General features: G+C 44.2%; 1 protein-coding gene across 1 annotated transcript in view; it reads right to left on the minus strand.

Annotated features, from left to right (window-relative positions):
- The window catches only part of msraa (methionine sulfoxide reductase Aa), an 89,302-nt gene that overhangs the window by 26,256 nt on the left and 39,215 nt on the right, over positions 1 to 23,831 (minus strand). The window contains exons 2-5 of the mRNA XM_080019470.1: positions 19,721 to 19,789; positions 17,959 to 18,078; positions 12,724 to 12,828; positions 11,398 to 11,504 (exon numbers count right to left, since the gene is read on the minus strand). Coding sequence (XP_079875596.1) covers positions 11,398 to 11,504; positions 12,724 to 12,828; positions 17,959 to 18,078; positions 19,721 to 19,789 — 401 coding nt within the window. The remainder of the gene's footprint in view (positions 1 to 11,397; positions 11,505 to 12,723; positions 12,829 to 17,958; positions 18,079 to 19,720; positions 19,790 to 23,831) is intronic.

A 23,831-nucleotide genomic window follows, 5' to 3' on the forward strand; every position in this document is an offset into this window, starting at 1 on the left:
AGATGTCCTACAGAGGGCGAACGCTGGTCATCAACAAACTGGTGGCGTCTGCATTGTGGTAATGGCTGGCCTGCCTCAAACTGCCTGCGGGTCTGCTTCAGAAGATTCAGGCTGTCTTAGTTCTTCTGGGGACAAGCTTCACTGGGTGCCCCGGAGCGTCCTTCGCTTGCTGAAGGAGGAGGGAGGACAAGGTCTGATTCACCTGGTGAGCAGGGTGGTGGTTCAGACTGCAGTTCGCTTAAAGGTACCTGGTGGGCTGGATAACCTGGTGTGGAGGCAGGTGGCCAACACCATTTAAAGGAGAGCCACTGGTCTGGGACTGGACGTTGCACTGTTTTCAATGGATTTTAAGTTTTTAGAGAACTTGCAGCCTTTAGAGAACCTGCAGCCTTACTGTACTGTACTGGTTTTTAGAGGAGCCAATCCTCCATGGAGCCCGGCTGAATGTACAGGACAGCTCCACACCAGGACTGACACTAATGCTGTGTATAGCTGCAGCCATCACACTAAAGACTATTGTGGACATCGCAGGACCAGATTTTAAGGAAGTGGGAGCTGTAGCCTCTTGATTAGGCAAGAGGTCTTTTCGACATACTGAAATGCATGCTGCAGAACAAACTGACTAAGGAGGAGGGTGTTCTGTTGTAGGACTACTCTAGTGGACCGGAAGTTCCCAACAGAAATGACCTCTTCCCTAAGCTTGGCTTTCTTGAAAACGAAAATAAGTGTGTAGACTTATACACTGTCACATGAAAAACACTATACAAATGTTGTGTAAAAAAACTGAACAAGACAAAATTGGAGGGGAGGACGGACACAGTATGGTATAGTATTCTGTTTTTTTAATTGTTTTGACCCATTTTTTAAAGTGTTACGTATTTTATTTCAGAAGTTCGATGAAGGTTTCTCTGAGACTGCCTTTGTGTTTGGTGCTGGGTACAATAAGCTAGACCCAACTAAATGCAAACTTTCACATTTTTTAGTTGGGGAAGCAAACTTGCAATTTACAAAAGCAGGAAAACTACAATAGAGATTGATATAAATCAAGGGGATACCACGTTGTTTTCTGCTCTGATGAGAACCAGGGTGTGGGTTGAGTTTAGGTTTTACAACCTAATGCCATGGACACACTACACGACTTTCAAAGTTGTCAGATGTTATTAAGCTGCGACTGCCCCTGGATGGAACTCAGCCAGGTGGTTTAGGTTGCAGCCCGCCGGACCCCTCCCCTAGTCGGGAAGGTGCCTACCAAGTACCGGTAAGGCTTTAAGGGGGTAGATATCAAGCTTTGCCGGACTCTAGCTGTTCGACCTGGGGTTTGCGTGGAACCATCATGGGGAGAAAATTGTTGTGTGCATGTGGATATTCACACATATCCGATGGTCCGGCTCGAAATTCGTTACAAGAGGAAAAGCATAGGGTACAGGCTGCCAATTTTTCCTTCCTGTCGCACTCCCTGACTTTGGGCACAAATTGGCCTAAGTTTGATGTTTTGGTGAGAGAGGCTGGGGGAGTGCGCTCATGGACGCGGAGGGGTCGCCGGCAGCCGCGACAGGTGCGGGGTTGGTGGAATCCCAAGTGGGATCTTCCCCAGTTCCCTTGACCTTCGCTTTGGACGATTTTCCGCTGGACTAGTTGCAGCACGACACCCTATGCAGGGCCTTTGCGGGGGTAGTTAAAATCGATGGCGAATTGATGCGCCCAGACACTGCGCTCACTCACCCGTATTTTTCGGTGATTAGGGACAGGTTATATCCAGTGAGCCATGACACTCAGAGAGGAGAGGAAATAACCCAATTGTCAGTGACGAAGAGCCGCTGGGAAATGCTCTTCCAGGTGGCTCACCATATGATAAAACACAGCAGTGGATAATGGCCTACTTTTATTGGCCGGACATTTGGACAGATGTGCGTAAATGGTGCGCCACGTGTCCTGAGTGCCAGTTAGTCAACCCTCCGGCTACGCCAAGAGCGCCGTTGAGGCCCCTCTCCCTAGAAGAGGTCTCGTTCAAAATACTTGGCATGGACCTCATCAGGCAGTTAGACCACAGTGCCATGAGTATCGCTGTACTTTTCACACTACACAACTTTTAGTCTTGTGATCAGGAATCTTAAAAGTAATGGTTTCACACTACATGACTGATCAGCGATAGGGGATCACATACTACAAGATCTTTCCCCAGGAGGAATGCCAGAAGAGTCTGTCGGGTGTCCAAACTAAGTTTTGTCACAAATAAACATGTGAGAAGTGACAGCAGAAATGACACAATACCATGATTGGGACAGGGTTATTTATTTTTATTAGATTCTTGATCACTGTAAAAAAATGAATAAAAGCAGAATTTAAACAAGAAATCAGCGCCCACATGGCCCTGATTGGTCTGATCCGGGGCAGGGAACTTTCTTAATGTTTGTCTGTCTTACAGAAGGGATCTGTCCATGGGCCCGCCAGCCCTGGGGAGGACGGATGTCTACCAGCTGGGTTCTGTGGTGACGCAGGACGCTGTCTCCCCTTCCTCTGCTTCCCCTCTCTGTCCCCTGTTAGCTCCCAGGGCAGTGCCGGCACGGGAAATCAGGGAGCTGGACAGACATCTGGGCAGCGAGCGATGCACTGCGGGTTGCACTGCGAGCGACCCGGCCACGGCCGCCGGGACTGCCCCTTGATGGCACTCAGCCAGGTGGTCCGAGTCGCAGCCTGCCAGACTCCTCCCTCAGTCGGGAAGGGGCATACCAAGTACCGGTATTGCTGCAAGGGGGTAGACAGGGTTTGCTGTTTGACCTAGGGCTTGTGTGGAACCGTCATGGGGAGAAATTTGTTGTGTGCATGAGGATATTCACACGTATCCGGTAGTCCGGCTCAAAATTCATGACAAGGGGGAAAAGCACAGGGAACAGGCTGCAGTTTGTTCCTGCCTGTCGCTCTCCCTGATTTTGGGTACAAATTGGCCAGGGTTTGACGCTTTGATGAGAGAGGTTGGGGGCGTGCGCTCACGGTCAAGAGGGAGATGTGAGTATTGTGTGGCGCGCAGTGACAGGGAGGGGTTGCCAGCAGGCGTGACGGGTTTGGGGGCGGCTGAATGGGAGTGGGACCTTTCCCAGTCCCCTCAACTATGCTATCAACGATTTTCTGGTGGAGCAGTTGTGGCACGACTCCCTAGGGCCTCTGCAGGGGTAGTTAAAGCATACCAATGCGCTCAGACCGGGCTCACTCACCCGTATTTTTCTGTGATTAGGGACAGGTTATATCCAGTGAGCCATGACACTCAGACAGGAGTGGAAATAACCCAGTTGTTGGTGCCGAAGAGCTGCTGGGAAATGCTCTTCCAGGTGGCTCACCATAGGATAAAACACAGCAGCGGATAATGGCCCGCTTCTATTGGCCGGGCATTTGGGCGGATGTGCGTAAATGGTGCGCCACCTGTCCTGAGTGCCAGTTAGTCAACCCTCTGGGTACGCCAAGAGCGCTGTTGAGGCCCCTCTCCCTAGTCGAGGTCTCGTTCGAAAGACTCAGCATGGACCTCATCAAGCCATTAAACCACAGTGCCTGCGGGTATCGCTGTACTGTTCATACTGCACAACTTTTTGTCTTGTGATCCAGAATCTTGAAGTCATGGTTTCTCACTACATGACTGATCAGCGACAGGGGATCACATATTACAAGATCTTTATGCCACTCTGTAGTGGTAAGACATTACAAACTAGGCCTGTATGTTTGTTTATGTACCATATTGCCTGGAAGATGTCTGTGGAACCGTTAGATTGATATTTTATCTCTTTGGTCACCATTACTTCTTTACTTTACTTCATTACTTTTGGTCCCCCATCGGGCCGTTAGACCACCTTGCCCGCGGGTATAGTTTTGTGTTATTCCTAGTGGATTATGCAATCCGGTACCCCGAGGCAGTGCCATTGTGCTGTATTACGGCCAAAAGTGTGGCGTAGGCACTGTTTCAGGTCATCTCCCAAGTCGGATTTTGAAGGAAATACTGACCGACCAGGGCACTACCTTAATGTCACATACACTTCGGGAACTTTTCGAGTTATTGGTGAAGGTGTGCTCTTGGCCGTATCGCCTGCCCGAACATAAACGCAAGATCATGCAGGCGGAATTAGAGGCCATGCTGGACACGGTGATGATAGAGGAGTCCACAAATGACTGGTGTAGTTCCATTGTGCTGGTGGGTAAGCACGATGGATGGGTCCGGTTTTGTGTAGACTACTGAAGGGTGAACGCGCTGTCAAAGTTCGGCGCCTCCTCGACGCCCCAGGTCAATGAACTTCTCGACTGCTTAGGTAAGGCTGTTTTTTTATCAACACTGGATTTAACCAAGGGCTACTGCCATATTCCCTTGTCACAGGAGTCCAGGGAAAAATCTGCATTCTCCACTCCGTTTGGGTTGTACCCCTTTGTACACTTCCGTCCAGGTTGTTCGGTGCCCCAGTCAGCTGTCGGCCGGACCGCTCCCCAGCCTCAGTCGGGCAGTGGGGGTATTTGGTGGACCAAGGGGCGTGGTGAAGGCGTGGCTGCAGACGGGAGCATGGCTTCCTTCCCCGTGACCGCACAGTTGCCCCAAGTCGGCCAAATGAGCGTCCACGCTGCACTGATTGGTCCGATCCGGGACAGGGAGCTTTCTTAATGTTTGTCTATCTTGCAGAGGGGATCGGCGCACGGGCTCGTCAACCGACCAGGAGCCAGACTGGAAAGGCATTCCTCCTGCGCACAATACATTACTGGTTATCGTTTAACCTTTTGGCCAGCAAGCCTTTATGTTACGTTTTTATAGTAAAATTCTCACCTCGTCGGAAACCCACGGCAAAAATAAAACTCCATCTCCCTCCCTAAACCTGTACCTGTGGGCAGAGACTCCCACATTACGTAAGTTTGATTACTTTGGTAACCTTTGCAAATACGTCACTTCAAACATGTGACATGAACAGCCAATCATACAGAGCAGAGAAACAACCATGTGACAAAAACAGCCAATCGAACAGCAGGATCACCGCTGCTTCCTCCGCTCTGTCACTGGCCTCGCGCTCTCCCGCAGGGCAGCACGCAGCAGGATGAGGCCCCCCAGAGCTGACACGGCGGGTCTTCCTAAAACGCTAATTTGAACTCAAACTCACACTTCTCCCAACCGGAGCCTGCCGCGTCCCCCATCCCCGCAGAAGGGGAGCAATTAAAGAGAGAATCTGCGATAGGAGAGAATCCCTCGGCCCGCTCCAAACGTCCCCGCATATAATCACAGAGGGCAGATTTGGGAACCTCGGAACCTCTGAAATCTGTAATATGTATCTAACATGACTAAACTGGACCCTGTTTATTGCTGTCTGCAGCTATATTTATTATTATTATTATTATTATTATTATTAATTTGTATTTACATTGGTAATTAACACACTGAATGACTGGCTGAATAGATGATTGGTTGACTGACTGCCTTAATAACTACCTGACCACTCAAATGCATGGAATACTGACTGACTGACCTACTGGTTGACTGACTGGGTGGATGAGTAACTGGCCAGGCTTCAGTTGTGTTAGGCAGTTGAGATGATGGAGGATAGTCCCTCCCCCATGAGTGAGAGGTCATGAGGGACGAGGAAAAGGGAAGTAAGCTTATGGGAAGGAAAGAAATCAATGTGCAATGTACAGTATATCTGAGGGAGAGACAAATTACTAAGAAGTAATGAGATATGCTTGGATGGATAAAGTAATAAACCAAAGGTGGACAACAGACTTACTGTATAGATGGATGAATGGGTAGATGAATAGATAAATGGGGATTAATGGACCAATTATGGATAGACCAACAAGAGACTGAAACATGGATTAGGGTACAGGGTTCAGTGCTTTTCTTCCAACTTCCAGCGTCTTTTTCATATGGAATCTGATGGGAAGTGTTCACTTACTGAGGGCTTTGCAGTGGCTCATGAAAAGAGCCCCCAAGAGCCCTTTTCATGGGCTCTTGGGGGGCAGTTCCTAACAGGTGCGTTGACAAGGTACGAAGTCTTCAGTATGCATTTCACAAAAGAAAATAGACATACAGGTACTCCTCACTTATCGACCGAGTTCCATTCCTACAACCAGGTCGTTAAGCAAATTGGTCAATAAGCCTGGGCCCGCGTTATTTCACGGTAAGGGGGCGTGGTGATTGCGAACACTAGTGTAGTGAATACTGACAGACTGCTGGAATGAGACTGAGAATGGTGATGCGCAATGAGATGCTTGACGCTGAGACGCCGCGCACACAGCGCACAATACAGACTGGTCTAGGCTCGTCATAAGTCTGAACAGTCATTAAACACGTAGGTCGGTAAGTGAGGACTACCTGTATAGTGTATATAGGAAGAGTTTTCTTAATCAACGATATATTCCTCTTCACGAAACTTTCACTTAACTAGTTTTCCAAAGATTCCATCATTTTTTTCCTCTTCCCGAGCTTGTTTGTGTTGTAAGTGCGAACGGTCGCTAAACAGGTAGGTCATTAAGTGAGGAGTACCTGTATACGTCTGTCCTTTGCAGCTGATTTGGCCTTAGAAATGCAAAGTTTTGTAACTGACCGACACAGTTCGCAGTCAAAGCAAATAAATGAGAGGTTGGTTGAACAGCAAGTTCAACACGGGCTGTGGAGACATGAAGAAGATAGAGGACAAGCGATGGGTGAGAGAACATAGAGTGAGGGAATACAAACGGCTGCAGGGTAAAAACCTGTCTTCCACTGGCTCCTAATTGAGACACTAATCGAGGCAGAAAAGTTGTGTGAGAAGAGGGCTAGACACTGCAGTAGGAAAATGAGAATAAAAGGGAAAGGGGGAAAGTCAAAGAGTAGAAGGGGAGGGAGAAAGAGAGACAGGAGAATGAGAGAGACAGACCACCAAAGCCAGGCAAAGATGGGAAATTCTACAGAGACAGACGGACAGATTGCCTGGTGACAAAAGTCTGGAGACAAAGCCTAACAGGACACAGAGACAGAGATGCAAAGAAAATGCGTTGAAGTTAACAGTCGCCTTGTATGCTGCAGGACTTAACGAGCATTTTATAACATTTTGTTCCAAGGGATATGATTTATTGATGGCTGTTTTCAAGCAGGCAAATATTACATTTTTTCAGATCTGATCTTCTGGACTGTCTCAACGGTTACTTGCAAGACTTTCACATTGCGTTCGTGTGTTCAGGCCGTGTATTCAATGTGCCCTAATATGGACATACATCAAGCTAGTATGGAGATTGTTGGCTCATGTTGATTGTTGTTGGCACAGCGTCAGTTATGGGAGAAGTTGGTCGGTGTCGCGTCGTCCCCTGCTGCTGCCCTCACCAGCATCACTATGGAAGCATGAGAAAAGCAATAACTCGTCGCTCCATGAACCCCCCCTTGTCCTGACAACCAACTGTACACGGCTGTCAAACTCTCGCTTTCTGTAATTGGTCCATTATTACATGGCTGTGGGGGAGGGGACGTTCAACTTTCTTCTCCGGTTAATTCTCTAATCATATTTTTGCAAATACACTCTGTATTGTGTATTGTAATAAAACTGAAATAACATCGTAGACACTAATAATTGAGTAATAACTATGTAATAATGTATACTTACTCATCCATTGCTGTCCATGTCCATATTATTATATATATATTTATTCATCCTGTACAGTATATCCTTCTATTTATTTGTATACCCATAGCCACACCAGCAATACTGCCACTTGGCCACAGCGATTGCCTTTTAACTTAAATTAATCTGTGCATAGAATCACATTTTTTGCGTTCTCTATATGGTATATTCGCTACTTCAAACTCACGTCAAATTCATCAAATTACTTCTACAGTATATGAAAATGTACTTGGCAAAATACACAGTTTCTGATTCTGATTGAACTTGATTGAACATACTGACCTCTGTGTTTGGAGAAACATGCACACAGGTGGTTCGTTTATCATTCATTCTGACAATATGTGGTTACTTAAGGGTGGGATTGGATTCAACACTCTACACATCCCATTGTTGCGGACGTGGGCGACACTGGAGGTCCTCATTATTCTCAGGCCGCGTTTTGCCACGTTGAGTCGCAAAGCGCCAAAACATCATTAGACACGCAAGGTCTGGGACAAGGTTTTCTGATCAGTCAAAAATAGCTGTCTTTTTCGACACTTGCCACACCTAATGACGCTGGATGGAAAGCGTGTTCCCCTACAATCTTTCCTCTGAAGTTATATAATGGGGACATTTCCCATTTTAGACCTACAGTACGGTTTTTTTAGTATATGAAATGATATAACTGTACTATGGTTAAACTTTATGGTATAGCATGATTCCCTGGAAAATGTCTCCCTTGCTTTGTCAGGAGAAGAGGACATTGCCACAGAAACCTGAAGATTGCATTGCAAATTAAAGTACAGCCACCTAATGAAGTAGGCTAAACTGTTCATTTCAATAATGGGCACCTGTTTTTTTTTATTCTTTTACTTTGTTTTTACTTTGTAAACATTAGTTTGCTAAATTGTTCCCTCGGAGATGACGCAAATATTTAAATACAGATCAAGGCAAAAACTCTTTGAACGCCTCTCAGAATACCAGATGCCTGATGGCATTTCAAACATAGCAATGGTCAACAATAAGTTTGCCTCACACATAAAAAGAGGAAAAGTGATAATTTTACTAATGATTTTGTTTCCCTTTAGACGTAAACCTTAAAGTCAATGTGGCAGACGAGGGGGCGTGGTTAAGCCACGGTCTGCAGGTGGCAGCGCTGGCTTCGTCCTGCGTCAGAGCAGCTGTCGGACCAATCGGTCCTATTGGCGCTGATTGGCCCGACACCACTGGGAGAGTTTTCATGTGTGTTTGTCTTGCTGTCGTATATGTCTGTCTTGCAGTGAGTGGATCGCGTGATGCAGGAGACGAGACCCTGTAGACCCAAACAGACCCGGAGGATGATTAATCCGATACTGCTTTATGTCTCCATTTTGGCCAGCGAGCCTCCTTGTTTCTGCCTTTAATAAAACTCCCGCCGTGTCGGCACCTCACTGCTCGAATGTCTCCGTCTCCCTCCCTGAACCTGTATCTGTGGGGGGTCTCCCACAGTTCCCACTTTTTAAGTTGTGTTCACGAAAATTCAAGGAAATGGCTATTGAAACAAAACTCAGACTTTGGCTCCCCCTCCCTTTGTCCTCTCATCCTACAAATTACTTTACGAGTAGAAACAGAAGGCACAGTGTGGCTGAGAATGAAACAATTGGGAAACACTTGCACAAGTGAAAGCAGGTGCACGGACGGACTCTCCACCATTCTGAGCTAAAGAAATCAGTGCCAAAAATCACATGTAGTGGAAGATTGGGGAGATAATTCCCAGGGTGATTGGCAGTATTTAGCAAACTTTCACTCTGTCCTCTCCGTTTTTATCCAAATCATCTTTACCATTCTTTGAGCTGTTGGCGAACATCTCTAGCTGCAAAAGCCTCCATTCCGTGCACAAGCCATTTGGCTGATTCTGATCCGTGTTATACCCTTTAAGACAGAGAAGAACACTTGTCGATCCAAGGCAAGTCCAACACTTAAGGTTTCTGGTGAATTCAAGACTGCCAGAAAAGGTCCAATTGAATTCCATGTGTACTTTTGGCCTGTTTTTTTTTGTGTGTATTTGTATTTGTTCTCCTAGCCACAGAGGTCACCTTAAATGCGGGGAGGAATCTGTGAAAGAACCACCAGAGGACTGGTAAAGGAAGAAAAACCTGTGAGTAGAACAGGATACAATAGAATAAAGTTGAATGGAATGGAACAATTCAGAATCCAATAGATTACAAATTTTGAGAATTTTGAAGTTGTTTTGGCATGAGGGGGGTCCAATAACACCAAAGGAACCCTGCATGTGACCGCTAAAGAATGTGTGTGTGTGTGTGTGTGTGTGTGTGTGTGTGTGTGTGTGTGTGTGTGTGTGTGTGTGTGTGTGTGTGTGTGTGTGTGTGTTTGGGGTGAACGGGGGCAGACTGAGCTGGATAAAGCAGGAGGAAGGAAAAGAGTAGGGTGGAAAAGGGTAGCGGTGGGAGGTAGTAACAACCCCCCCAAATCCTCCTTATTCTGTATTTCCATGGCAACGGGCCCTGCTGGGTTTGCAGCGCAGAGCAAGAACAGTTTCAGTAGGAACAGGGGGAGGTGTAGAGAGAGAAAGAACACATACAGTATATACGCATTTACTGCATATATATATACACACACCCACACACACACACACACACACACACAAAACGCACATTTTAGTATTTTTAGAACTTAAAGAGCTTATCGTGCGTAATCACCGGATGTCATGACACTTCACTGCATATATGTAAGACCATATGTATATGTATGTGACAAATAACTTATTGAACTTGAAACAATATATACACACACACACACACACACACACACACACATATATATGTATATATACATATATTGTTTAACCTCATCACAATATGGAAATACACACACAAATCATTCAATCAGACACCACCTTCCCAATAATGTGACTGAATGGAAAGTGGGCCAGAAATAGCTGGAAGGCGTGTGGAAAAAGTGAAGTACAAACAAAGGAACTGAGGGGTTTAGATTCAAACCTGAGCACAGAGGAAATGTCCTAAAAGAGAGAAGTACGCCTGTGGTGTGGAGATGAAATCAGAAAACTGTGCAATCCCTGAGTGGTGTAAAACACAAAAAGCCAGAAACACTACAAATCCTCAAATTCACTCCGATAAAGATTTGTCAGGGAGATGAGGAGTTTCCATGAAGAGCCAATGGCCAAAGTTAAAATGTTGTTCCTTCTACCACTGGAATATGCAGCACATTCATCAACACACGCTGCATATTTTTTTTCATATAGTGCAACTTGATAACGCAACTCAAACACTTGACTTTGAATGGGTGTTTGTCAGTATGTGTGGTGTGTTCGCTTTCAGGGGACTCGGAAGAAAGAACACTCGCACAAGCACACGCACACACACACACACGCACACGCACACGCACGCACGCACGCAAAACAATGGTTGGCCAATAATGGCGATGCACTTCGCTGAACATCAAGCACTTGTTAACACAGTCCCTTTAATCGAAGTCGTCCACTCGGGTGCCATCTTGGCAATGCTCCCGGGCCGTTTGTGGTCGACGAGACCAGGGTCTACACCTCAATTTCTTTCGTATGCATCAACGTTTACCAGTATATACTGTGTATATGAGTGTTGAATATAAGTATAAATACATATGCAAAAAATTCTAACAACCTGTTTTCCCTTTTTCATCATAGGATAGAGTGTGTAGATTGATTATATTTTAAAGCATTTTCGGGAATACACACAAGACTCACACTCTTTCTACCCACATATATGATCAGGTCAAAGGGGAAGGGATGGAGCAGAAAGCACTCTCTTACCTTCTGGTACTCTTCTTTGGAGGCCAGGGCCTGCTCCAGCTGCTCCTTGGAGTAGGTGTAGATGGTTGAGCGGTAGGTTGTCCCAACGTCATTTCCCTGACGCATCCCTGACCAAAGGACACAAATGCACACAGGGTCTAAAAATCCTCGAACCAAGTCAGGTATGCAATACAAGGGCTTCATGATTCCCTCAAATACACAAGATCACATTACAAACACTTCTTTAGGACGTTTCCAGCTTGGTCTACGTATACAAATCGATTGGGATAACCACGACCTGACTTAACCTGTCACTCCACAAAACGTTTACTTGGCATATTAACGAACAGTCAGAGGGGATTCCATGAGGGAGGAGGAGTTTGATTTGACTAACGACCAATAGCAGAGGGCAGACAATGATATGAAAGACATCATTGTTATGGGGTTAACAAGAACGGAAATAAGTCTTTCCACACCGAGCGTGTTTTCCCACATTTCTGCCTCTCAACCCCGGCACTGTGTTGGGAAAACAGCATCCAATTGAAATCAAAATAAGAGGGAAAAACGCAATGAAGTACAAAGAGATCGAATAATAGAGTTACCAACTGTAAAGTAGTTCAGCCAATATCAAACAGGCCCTTAAAAATAAATTACTAAAAAGCAATAATGCTTTCTGGAATCATTCATCTTTCACACAAACTTCTTCATCCCCCCCCCCTACCAAATTCTTTTCTCAAATGCCCAGTAAATATGTCTTGGTAATGACCCTGCACTCAGTAGGCTTCCAATTTACACTTACTTGCGGTCAATGTTGTGTGTGTGTGTGTGTGTGTGTGTGTGTGTATACACAAGATACAAATAGTTTGGCCAAAATAAGGTTTAAAAAAAAAAGCAATTCCAAGTAAATTTAGGCTCCATCATTTTTGCTAAATAACACACAGATCCAGTGTTTACCGCGCCACTTCCAGTCTGTTATCATCCGATTTTGTGTCAATTGTTCCCTCCTACTGTTCAACTATGGACCTTTGTTAATTTTTTTTTGTATCGGAGCCTCGGATCATAAACCAAGCTCTCTGCTCCCCCTTTTTTTTCCACATATCTTTAAGTACACCTTAAGTGCCACAAACCTCTTGCTCCAAAAGCTACATGTTGTGAGCTGTAATTGCCGTCTGAGGAACTTGAGTCAATTTGAAATGACATCACTTGTGGTTGCTAAGTAATTGTGTGCGCTCATTACCTCATGGTTAGCTGGAGACTTTTGCCAGTGCTGGATATATAAATTTCATTTCCTTGAAAACTTGGGTCCACAGAACTACAGGCATGGGACGTATGGGGACTGAGCATTACCTTGGGTCGGGTCGTGGCTCTCCCAGAATACCTTCAGCAGCTGAGCGAAGCTGATCTTGGCGGGGTAGAAGACGACTCTCACCACCTCCGCGTGGCCCGTTCGACCTGTGGAGAAGGAGACAGGTGGTTCCAGTGAGTAAGTTACAGCCAAAACGCTGGGCTTGTCACATGTAATGACCATTGGTGTTCGGGACTTTGAGTGTGCAAAGGACAGGATTGATCGCTAGGCGTGCACAGCACGTCTCTTAGAAAAGGAGGGATGGGAAGGTCCTTTATCCTGGAGCTTGTAAACCAATAAGAAGCCTGAGCTCCGGGAGAGCCATTTTAAAAAGGTTTTGAGGTCCAGTCTCAGAACCAGAAGTCACCTGGACTTTGGAACTACCTGGCCGGAGGAGATCAGGCAAGCCAGTTCCCTGTTCTCTTTTAAAACTCTTTGCTTTTATCTTTTCCCATTATCTTTTTTACATTTATGTTTCCTCTACGCACCGAACACAAGACTAATTCCTTCTACATGTAAACTTACCCGGCAATGAAGAAGATTCTGACTCTGAAGTGCAATGATATAAGTTCTCCTATTGTATTTTTATATACAGTAAACTGTATATATTTGTTGCTATGCCTTTCTTTGCATTGTTTCTATCTGTTTTGGTGTTACATTTTGATATTGAACGGTGCTATTTAAAAAAAAGTTATTATTATGATTATTTTTTGTTATTATATGCCATGCAATCACCATGTTGCCTTAGTTTGTTTAAGGTTGTGCAGATGTAAAATGAATTCTTATTTATTCTACCTATGCCTATGGACCTTTAAGTTTCCTGATTCTTATGGTTACGATTAGAGTCATTTTTGCCTCACCCTACCTCATGTACACTATGGCACTGAGGTTTCCTGGGACCCATCCACTCGAGGGGGCCTACTGTATCTAGCCAGTTCAAGGTCAAGGACAATTGTAATCCAAATGTTATGTTAAACAAATGTATTTAACCAAATCGGTGCTCTCCACTTATTATAAACACAAAACAAAGCAGTATATAGTAGTACAGATTTCATGCAAAGCGGTTCAGGCAGGCTGACTTCAGAGACCGTATAAAAACACTCTTGCAAAGACAAGGAGGATGTTGGTCTACGATGCGGAGATGAAGCAATTAGGTTGGAAAATTTCTTCTTTCGCCTTCTACATCCAAGCAGTGTTGTAAGGGGAGCAGATCACATCTTTAAATCAGCCTACCTACTGTACACATCTGCAGAACGACACTACTCTTCATGACAGGAGCTCCTTCCCACCCGGTCTGGATACAGCGAAAAACAAACACACTACTACTCTGTATAACCTCAATCTAACGATGACCCGCGGTTCACTATGGCAGAGTGACAGACGGACAGAACGACAGACAGTAACTGCCAGTAATCAGGCTAAACTCTCCCTCTCTCTCTCTCTCTCTCTCTCTCTCTCTCTCATTACTTTTTAATATCGGGTGTTATGGATTCCTACAGCAGATATTGGCATACAGAGGCGCTGCTTACATGGAGGGTCGATATTAAATTAATACCTGGACAGCCCCCCCCCCCGACTCCCCAGGCAGCGTGATGAATTAATCTCGGATGAGACGATGGTAAAAAACATGGAGGTGATGTTGGTGGGTGCCGGCACAGAGAATTAACACGGTTGAGAGCGAACGGACACATTAGTACATTCTCTGAATGGTCTTTCTCCTTTTCACATACATATATACAATGTATACATACACTAATATATATACACACACACACACACACACACACATACATACTGTATATATAGCTATTTTTCTTTCTCCCTTCTTTCATTCATTCGTTTACATTTTCACCCTCCCCCGTTTTTCTCTACCTCTTTGTCTCCCTCTATTCCGTGTGCTCGGCGAGTTCGCATTAAAGGATGCTTTACCTTCAAGGTGAATTCAAGGACACGCTGCACCGTCATGTCTCTCATGAGCGGCTGTTTCTGCCAGTGTGCGTCTGCGTGTGAGGAGATGGGACTCACATCGTATCTTGCATCTGACAACTTTTGAAAACGACTTGATCGACCTTCATGTCCATGATGCAAACAGCTAATCTCTCCTTTTCCCTCTTTCCCTTCATCTGCCTCTCTACCTCCGTGTCTCCCCCATCTCTTTCCATCCAACTCAATGTCTTTCAACAGAATAGTATACCAAGAGAAACAGGAGACCGTAGCAGATGAAGACACAAGGGCAAAGAGAAAACAAGGAAGGAAGGGTATGCAAGAGGACAAACGTAGACCAAACGTACTTTAGTGAAATAGTTTGGCAATAGTCTGTCAGTGTGGGACGATTTTGGGTTATGCCAAACTGCATGCAAAATAACCTTGATGGGAGGAGCTATATGGGTTTTCCTGCGTGACCGTAGAAGCAATACCTGCACACTTGGAAGGGATCGCCCCTAAATATTATCAATAATTATTTTAATTAAATCGAAATCATATTTTACATACGATGTTGGAAAGAGATGTTGCGAAATAACAATCACAAAGAACATGTGTCGCAAGACAATGATAGCCGAATTTACCCAAACAGACTTTACCCAGCGAGCACCCTAGTACAACGTCTGTGTAATGTACGATTGAGTGGTATGTGTGATCAGAGCAGGGGATTGTCCGGAGCATTCACAGCGAGCGAGAGGGCGTGTCTCGTGTTGATGATGTCTCTATCATACGCCAGTTATTTACCTTCCTGCGGATCTTCGTGCACGGAGCGTAGCTGCTTTGTACTCCTTTCTGCTTTCCTTTATATTCCTTTACACTCTTTCGTTTATATTCCATCCAAATACATCATCAACAGCAAAAAAAGATAAGTCTGTAGCCTCGTCCGCCACCTTGGGTGTGGTAAAACTCTGGAGCATCATTGCGTCACGTCCTGCCTCCTGCACGCTCTACCCAGGCTCCGCCCCTCGTGAAAACCAAATGGTGTATTTCCAGTAGGTGTGAACTCATTTAAAACAGACACTCTCTGGTTGTGTGATACATACAGTATGTGAAAGGTCAGCTCCGGAAAATGTCCAGACCTGATTATCCAGATATTGTCTGGAGTGCATGTGTGAAAGCAGCTTTAGACTGTTTTATATTCATTTTTAAGGTAATTTTTAAAGTAATCCATAGCAAAACCCTTGAAGAGTTTGAGGCAGCAGCAAGAACAACTGCAAGGATGATGTGAGCCTGCTTGCTTATGGTGACAAAACATCTCGGTTCGTCCAGGACTGTCCCGGTTTCGAGTTGGGTGTCCCGATTCTCGACATATAGATATCTGTAAAAGACCCTAATATCCCAGTTTTCTACATTCACAATTTAATTCAAATTGTTCCGGTTTTCAGCACAATTTAAATATTATACTATAAATAATATAATATATTATACTTGTTTTCAGCACTTACATATATTATGTACTGTATAGAGGCAAGCAGAAAAAAGCGTCCACAAAGATCCCACCAGAGAGTGAGCGTGTCGATGATTTCCCCCCACGCCCACTCACTCGCTGTGAATCGAGTGCTTTCAGGGGTGTGCGCACGCACATGTGTGTGTGTGTGTGTGTGTGTGTGTGTGTGTGTGTGTGTGTATAGGACTGGAGCTTCCTACAGGTGACTCCGCTGCGTGTCCTCTTGCCTCTCAGTTACCTTTTTGAATGAAACTAAAAAAGCACCATGCATAACAGGGGGACGCTCATCAGTCACTCTCGGAGTGCCGATTGTGCGGTACATTTAAGGGTCCCAGTTCGGGGTCTATCTGTTCAATTTTCTTTTCCGTTTCAAACTCGCCCCCGGACAGGAAGTTGGACAATCAGTGTGTTTGACACACAGGACCACTGCACATATTGTTGAGATTTGGGAGGTGTGCGCGTTGGCTCCCCTGCGACCTACGCTTACCAATAACCCCCTTTGCTGCGTCGCGCCACGAGGGTGTTAACGTGTACCTAGGCAGAAGCATAAACCGGGCTTCAGCAACAAATCCAGCCTTCAATCCAAGTCTTACTTTTTAGCATCTTGTACAGTTGCGTGGATGTGGGGGGGTCAAATGTTCTACAAAACATCCATATCACTCTAACTCTCCAATACCTGTAGAACATTATTCACATATGCTCTCAAAGTTGCAAATTCAGCTACTTGCTTTGTCATGGCAGTAGTCTATCTTTCTCCATTGGTCGCGGTAAAATTCATGCACAAACCTACTTCGCTGGTGATATACAACTTGCCGTCTGAATTGCATGGCACATTCAAAATTATTTCCCAAAAAAATAAACAATCTGAAATTGAGTTACACCTCCTTCTTTAAAAACACATCACAATTGCACTTTGTTGTAAATGAGCATCCAAGTGTTATTCAAGTCTTTTTCCAGCAGTATTAAAGCAGTGGCCCGAAACCAAAGAGAGGCATTGAGTTGGTTCACACCTGCTGGAGATAGTAGATAAAGCGAGCACTCGTATTGTGTTCTCGGTGTTCAAAGTAAGGCCATTATTTTGGCGGGGTTTCGCCATTACACCACAAATAAAACCGACGACACACAAGACAAATGGGAGGAAATGTCTCCCTGAATGATAATTGGATGAAATAGCATAATGTGTAGCTGGCTGGCCTGCATGCTAAAATAGCTTGTTGGCAGTTTGCGAGTGGGTGTAATTTGTCTTACTGTTCCTCATAAAATGGGTAAAGGAATAAAACTGAGAAAAGAGAGAGAGAAGGTGGGAAATAGATTGTTGGTGGTGGTTATGTGCATCTCATTGTGGATTCTCTCAGCATCTGAAGCTGCAGAAACCACTGGAAGTCTAATAGACACACACACACACACACACACACACACACACACACACACACACACACACACACACACACACACACACACACACACACACACACACACACACACACACACACACACACACACACACAGTGGTCAAGCATTGGTGGTGGCCTTATCCAGGCCACATTATAATAGGACCTGGGGGAATTAATTGTGTGTGTGTTTGTGTGTGTGTTGTGTGTGTTTGTGTGTGAGGTGTGTGTGAGGTGTGTGTGAGGTGTGTGTGTGTGTGTGTGTGTGTGTGTGTGTGCATATCTTGTTTGTCTGAATTTATTGACACAATATTTGGTTATTTGATTTTCATTTGCCCACTATGCACAACAACCCGAAACAACCCGAAAAATTGTGCCTACGTCTCACACCTGGGAGTGTGGCTTTTAGTTAGTACCTGTGCAGGTCTCCTCGTAGGTGGGGTTTGGTGTGTATCCTCCAGCGTAGCCCACTTGGGTGGAGTAAACCCCTGTCTGTTTCCAGAGCTTCCTCTCCGCGCCCCAGAAACATCCCATTCCTTCCAAAGACAACGCACAATGCATTTATACCAAAATGCACAATTAAGAACCATAACCATATTAAGAATGATATTATAATAATAATCATAATCATACAAGGTGGGGATTGTCAGACACAAAGATTAAGTGATGGGTATACAAGAGTTCTGGTCTAACCCAATTTGATGGGACTTGAGACGTAGGAACCATCTTTGTTCACTTAGAACAACAAAAATCATAATATGTTTTCTAGAATTACCACTGCTTCATAAGAAAATCTTGCTCTGCAAAATGGTGTTTTTTGGCCCTTGTTAGGCAGCATATACAAGTCAAGGCTCTACAATGAAATTCCATATCACTTCAAAGGCTGGCAGATATAGAGTGATATCGGCCCACGATGGGGTTGCAAGTGGTGTGGAATGATTGAGTTAGGCTAATCCAATTGGGGCTCTGCTGCTCTGTCTCATCCCGTCATCACTTCAGCGTCTCTCCACGGTCCATCCCTTCTTCAAACCAGTTTTCCTGCCCCTAAAATATAATAATAATAACAACAACAACAGCAAAAAAGGACTGGAGAACAATGACGCACAATGGTTCATTTTTGGACATCTTTAGTCTGGACCAAGGCGTTCGCACCAAAAATAATGATATGGTGTGGACTTTGGAGCCTCTGCTTTAAAGTACCGCATCAATTCTTAAAAAAACAATATCGATATTTCAGTTATGGAGGAAGAATTTAGTGAGGCGAGTTTTAGTTGGTTGTTGTTGTGGACGAGTGTCGTAATTACAATTACAACACAAGCATCCTAACCCTAACTCTATCCTTTCAATTCTAAAAAGGATAATTCAAAAAAACACTAATTGTAGCATTATAAAAGAGTATTAACGTTGTGAACTTTATCATAATATTACAGTTTGAAAGAATTGTATCTGTTTAATGTATATCGATTGGTTTTTGAAGACATTTCAACTTATAAAAATAAATTTGTTATGTATCTATATTACTAGTGTATTGTTATATTTTGACAAGGTCTTTGCACTATATCTTTAGATTCCAATTCACAAGATTTATTGCTCTTACTGTATTGTCATCTAAACATTTCTATTGTTATCCTTTAAATACCTTCTTTTCTTTTATAGCCCGTTTACACCATGGGTTACAAGCCTTCCCTGTTGTTTTACTGTAGTGTAATGATGAAAAGAGTTGAATTTATCTTAAAGAAATGATCTTTGACTCTGTTAAACAACAAGTGAAAGAAATTATACAACCACCTTTACAGCTTAAATTAAGTTTCCAGCGCATGGAAAGACATTTTTTTTAATGTATAAAGTGATACAAGGATACTGAGAGAAAGAAAAGGAGAGGTGGCCAATGTGCGCCTCTGAAAGCGTTATATTCAAGCAATCCTGAACCTTTTGGCCTTCATCAATTGTTTGCGAAAGGGAGACAGTCCACACTAATCACGGTGCCAATTTACATTCCGAACTGGGAACGGGCAATCTGATTGCGATCTGAAAACCCAAGATGAATTCTTATTCACACGTGTGAATGCAATGTCTTTAAAATATTATTGGTGCCAGGTGTAAATGTGTCACTGTATAAATATCAGTCGTATGGCTATCAAATACAAAGCAAGCTGTTCTGTACCCTTAACAACTTACCGAACATGACCATGTCCGTCCCCTCCGGAAAGGGCGGAACAGTCCTGTTACCATTCACATGATGTTTATCTGCAAGAGAGAGAGAGGGAGAGAGAGAGAGGGAGAGAGAGAGAGAGCAGAATGTAAGGCATCAGTAAAAAACAGGGAATGCAAAGTATCTATGGAAATACATGTAGGTACATACATACATACACAGCATATACAAATAGATACATATGTATAGATATACACATACATATACAGTATATATATTGTATATATATGTGGCAGTTCCGCCCGCCACGCCACCCAGGTGGCGTTTTCAGGGCCCTCCTACACAGAGACAAAAGTGATGGAGTTGAAAAGTACCAGTTTTATTGTAGAGAGTGGAACAAGCCTGGAGTATATGTTAAACATTTCACGACAAGGACTCCCCTGCTGTTTTTTGTGTGTGGGGATGGGGGTTTTACCTGTTTCTCTTGATTAGTCTAACAAGGAACAGGCGTACAGCCACCCTCGTCCTGGGCCCAATTCCCTAGACCCAAGACATGCGTGGCTGCTCAAACTACCACACCATATATATACAGTGGGGCAAAAAAGTATTTAGTCAGCCACCAATTGTGCAAGTTCTCCCACTTAAAAAGATGAGAGAGGCCTGTCATTTTCATCATAGGTACACTTCGACTATGAGAGACAGAATGGGGGGAAGGAATCCAGGAAATCACATTGTAGGAATTTTAATGAATTAATTGGTAAATTCCTCGGTAAAATAAGTATTTGGTCACCTACAAACAAGCAAGATTTCTGGCTTTCACAGACCTGCAACTTTTTCTTTAAGAGGCTCCTCTGTCCTCCACTCGTTACCTGTATTAATGGCACCTGTTTGAACTCGTTATCAGTATAAAAGACACCTGTCCACAACCTCAAACAGTCACACTCCAAACTCCACCATGGCCAAGACCAAAGAGCTGTCAAAGGACACCAGAAACAAAATTGTAGACCTGCACCAGGCTGGGAAGACTGAATCTGCAATAGGTAAGCAGCTTGTTGTGAAGAAATCAACTGTGGGAGCAATTATTAGAAAATGGAAGACATACAAGACCACTGATAAACTCCCTCGATCTGGGGCTCCACACAAGATCTCACCCGTGGGGTCAAAATGATCACAAGAACGGTGAGCAAACATCCCAGAACCACACGGGGGGACCTAGTGAATGACCTGCAGAGAGCTGGGACCAAAGTAACAAAGGCTACCATCAGTAACACACTACGCCGCCAGGGACTCAAATCCTGCAGTGCCAGACGTGTCCCCTGCTTAAACCAGTACATGTCCAGGCCCATCTGAAGTTTGCTAGAGAGCATTTGGATGATCCAGAAGAGGATTGGGAGAATGTCATATGGTCAGATGAAACCAAAATAGAACTTTTTGGTAAGAACTCAACTTGTCGTGTTTGGAGGAGAAAGAAAGCTGAGATGCATCCAAAGAACACCATACCTACTGTGAAACATGGGGGTGGAAACATCATGCTTTGGGACTGTCTTTCTGCAAAGAGACCAGGACGACTGATCCGTGTAAAGGAAAGAATGAATGGGGCCATGTATCGTTAGATTTTGAGTGAAAACCTCCTTCCATCAGCAAGGGCATTGAAGACGAAACGTGGCTGGGTCTTTCAGCATGACAATGATCCCAAATACACCGCCCGGGCAACGAAGGACTGGCTTCGTAAGAAGCATTTCAAGGTCCTGGAGTGGCCTAGCCAGTCTCCAGATCTCAACCCCATAGAAAATCTTTGGAGGGAGTTGAAAGTCCGTGTTGCCCAGCGACAGCCCCAAAACATCACTGCTCTAGAGGAGATCTGCATGGAGGAATGGGCCAAAATACCAGCAACAGTGTGTGAAAACCTTGTGAAGACTTACAGAAAACGTTTGATCTCTGTCATTGCAAACAAAGGGTATATAACAAAGTATTGAGATGAACTTTTGTTATTGACCAAATACTTATTTTCCACCATAATTTGCAAATAAATTCTTTAAAAATCAGACAATGTGATTTTCTTGATTTTTTTTTTTTCTCATTTTGTCTCTCATAGTTGAGGTATACCTATGAGGAAAATAACAGGCCTCTCTCATCTTTTTAAGTGGGAGAACTTGCACAATTGGTGGCTGACTAAATACTTTTTTGCCCCACTGTATATATACACACATACACACCCACGCCCAACGGGTCAATCCCCAGCTCCTCCCCGGCACTGAACCCCTAACTGCTCTGGTTGAGTAGGTGTGCCCTTGCATGGTTGCTGCCGTCATCGATGTATGAAAGGGTGTATATGAGGCACTTTCAGTGGTCGCAAGACTGGAAAAGCACCATATAAAATGTAGTCTATGTACCACATCGATATACAGTTTATATACACAAAGATCATTGGGCACTATCTACATAATTTACTTTAAATAGTATTACAAATGACTCCCAATTACATTGGAAAATTCCATGCTATTTGTTTACAAGTTTTGAAGCGGCCCTGAATTGAAATTTCTCCCTTTAAATTTCTTGCCATACGGCCCCGTGCTATAAGGAACGCAGCACCTCATATTTCAAAGAAAATCCCCAAATTGGCACGTCTATTGACGCATTTGTTAATCTATACGCATTCTCAAAATCACTTGAACCATTTGTTTATTCATTTGCAAGCTTGCAAATCCTTTCATACATTTGCCCATCTATTTACAGCACTGAGGGTACGCTAGTTTCCATACGGCTACACTGAGCCAATGAAAACCTTTCCAAAATGTCCCCGATCACGCACGCCGCCAACATGCACGTGAGCTGACCCACTTAGACAGCGGCTTCCGACCCCGCAGAATTTCATAGCAGCTGCATTTACTCCAATCAACCTACAGAGCCAGGGGTGGCTGAGGACCGATTGGGGCCAACCAGCCACCTGGCCCAGCGAAAGCATTAGCAGCTGCATGATGAGAGATGGGACTCAGAGGTTTTTGTGTGTGCGTTCACGCAGATGGTAGGCTTTATGAGACTGTTGGGAGGGTCGACCAAACATCTGGAACCTTGACTATCATCGCAGGCTTAAATTCTCTCCCATTCTCCGACAACATAAAGTGCATAACCACACACACACAGTAAGCCTGTCCACAACAGAGCCATGCGATATTTCTTGGGTGTGCATAGGTTTGTACCAATCCTGGTATCATGGGAGATATGGGGTGGGAGCCTAATGAGGTACGTTAGAGTATGTGTATGATGCGCCTCAGGAATAGGATAGTAGGGCTGAATACCAATAGAATCGTCAGACAAGTCTTTGAGTGGGATTTTATGATAAACGGAGCATGGGCTAGGGATATGCACAACAATCTTCTTAAGAGTTGTGTTTGAAGACTTCTGTCATAGAAAAGAAAAAGTAGAGATCAGTGTAGTGAAAGACATTATCCAGCAATCAAGGGACAAATAGGCATCAGACATATCTTGCACACATTTTTTTAGTGCACTAGTGTCTAATAGAGGTCCTTTGCCTGAAAAAAAGCCCAAACATGCATGAATTTCATGCCTCGAGGTTTGACTCATCTATTTATCTATATATAATTGGGCGTTGCCAGGTTCAAACACCAATGCCTCGCTCACAACATTATCTCCAAGAAATGCCTATAAACTGCACTTTTTTTTTTGTGATTTTTGCAATTTGCAGTTAATATTTTAATATTGCTTTAGAATTGTTTTTTTTTGTTTATTAGTTGATTTTTATTATTGTTGTTTTAAACATGCCAAAATGGTTATATTTACTCGTGATTTTTTCCCACAATCAATTTTTTCTTCGTCTTCTGTAAAAAGAAACGTAGTCATTTGAGCGTCCTTTAATTCCATTTTAAGATTTAGTATTTAAATCATGAATAAATCATCTGATAGTGCTGACATTTTTATATTGCTGCATGCCAACCCTCCCTCCACACCATCACACACATACCCTCAGACCACCCCCTCACCTTCCCACACACACAACGCACCTCGCTGCGTTGTCATGGCGGCCAGGCATGCCAATAGGATGGATAGATAGAAGCAGCCAGCTGGAGACCGCCAGCAAATCAGCAGTAGGCGCTCTCTCTCGCTCGCTCTCTCTCT

This window comes from Zeus faber, assembly GCF_960531495.2.
Source record: "Zeus faber genome assembly, chromosome: 2".
NCBI lineage: Eukaryota > Metazoa > Chordata > Actinopteri > Zeiformes > Zeidae > Zeus > Zeus faber.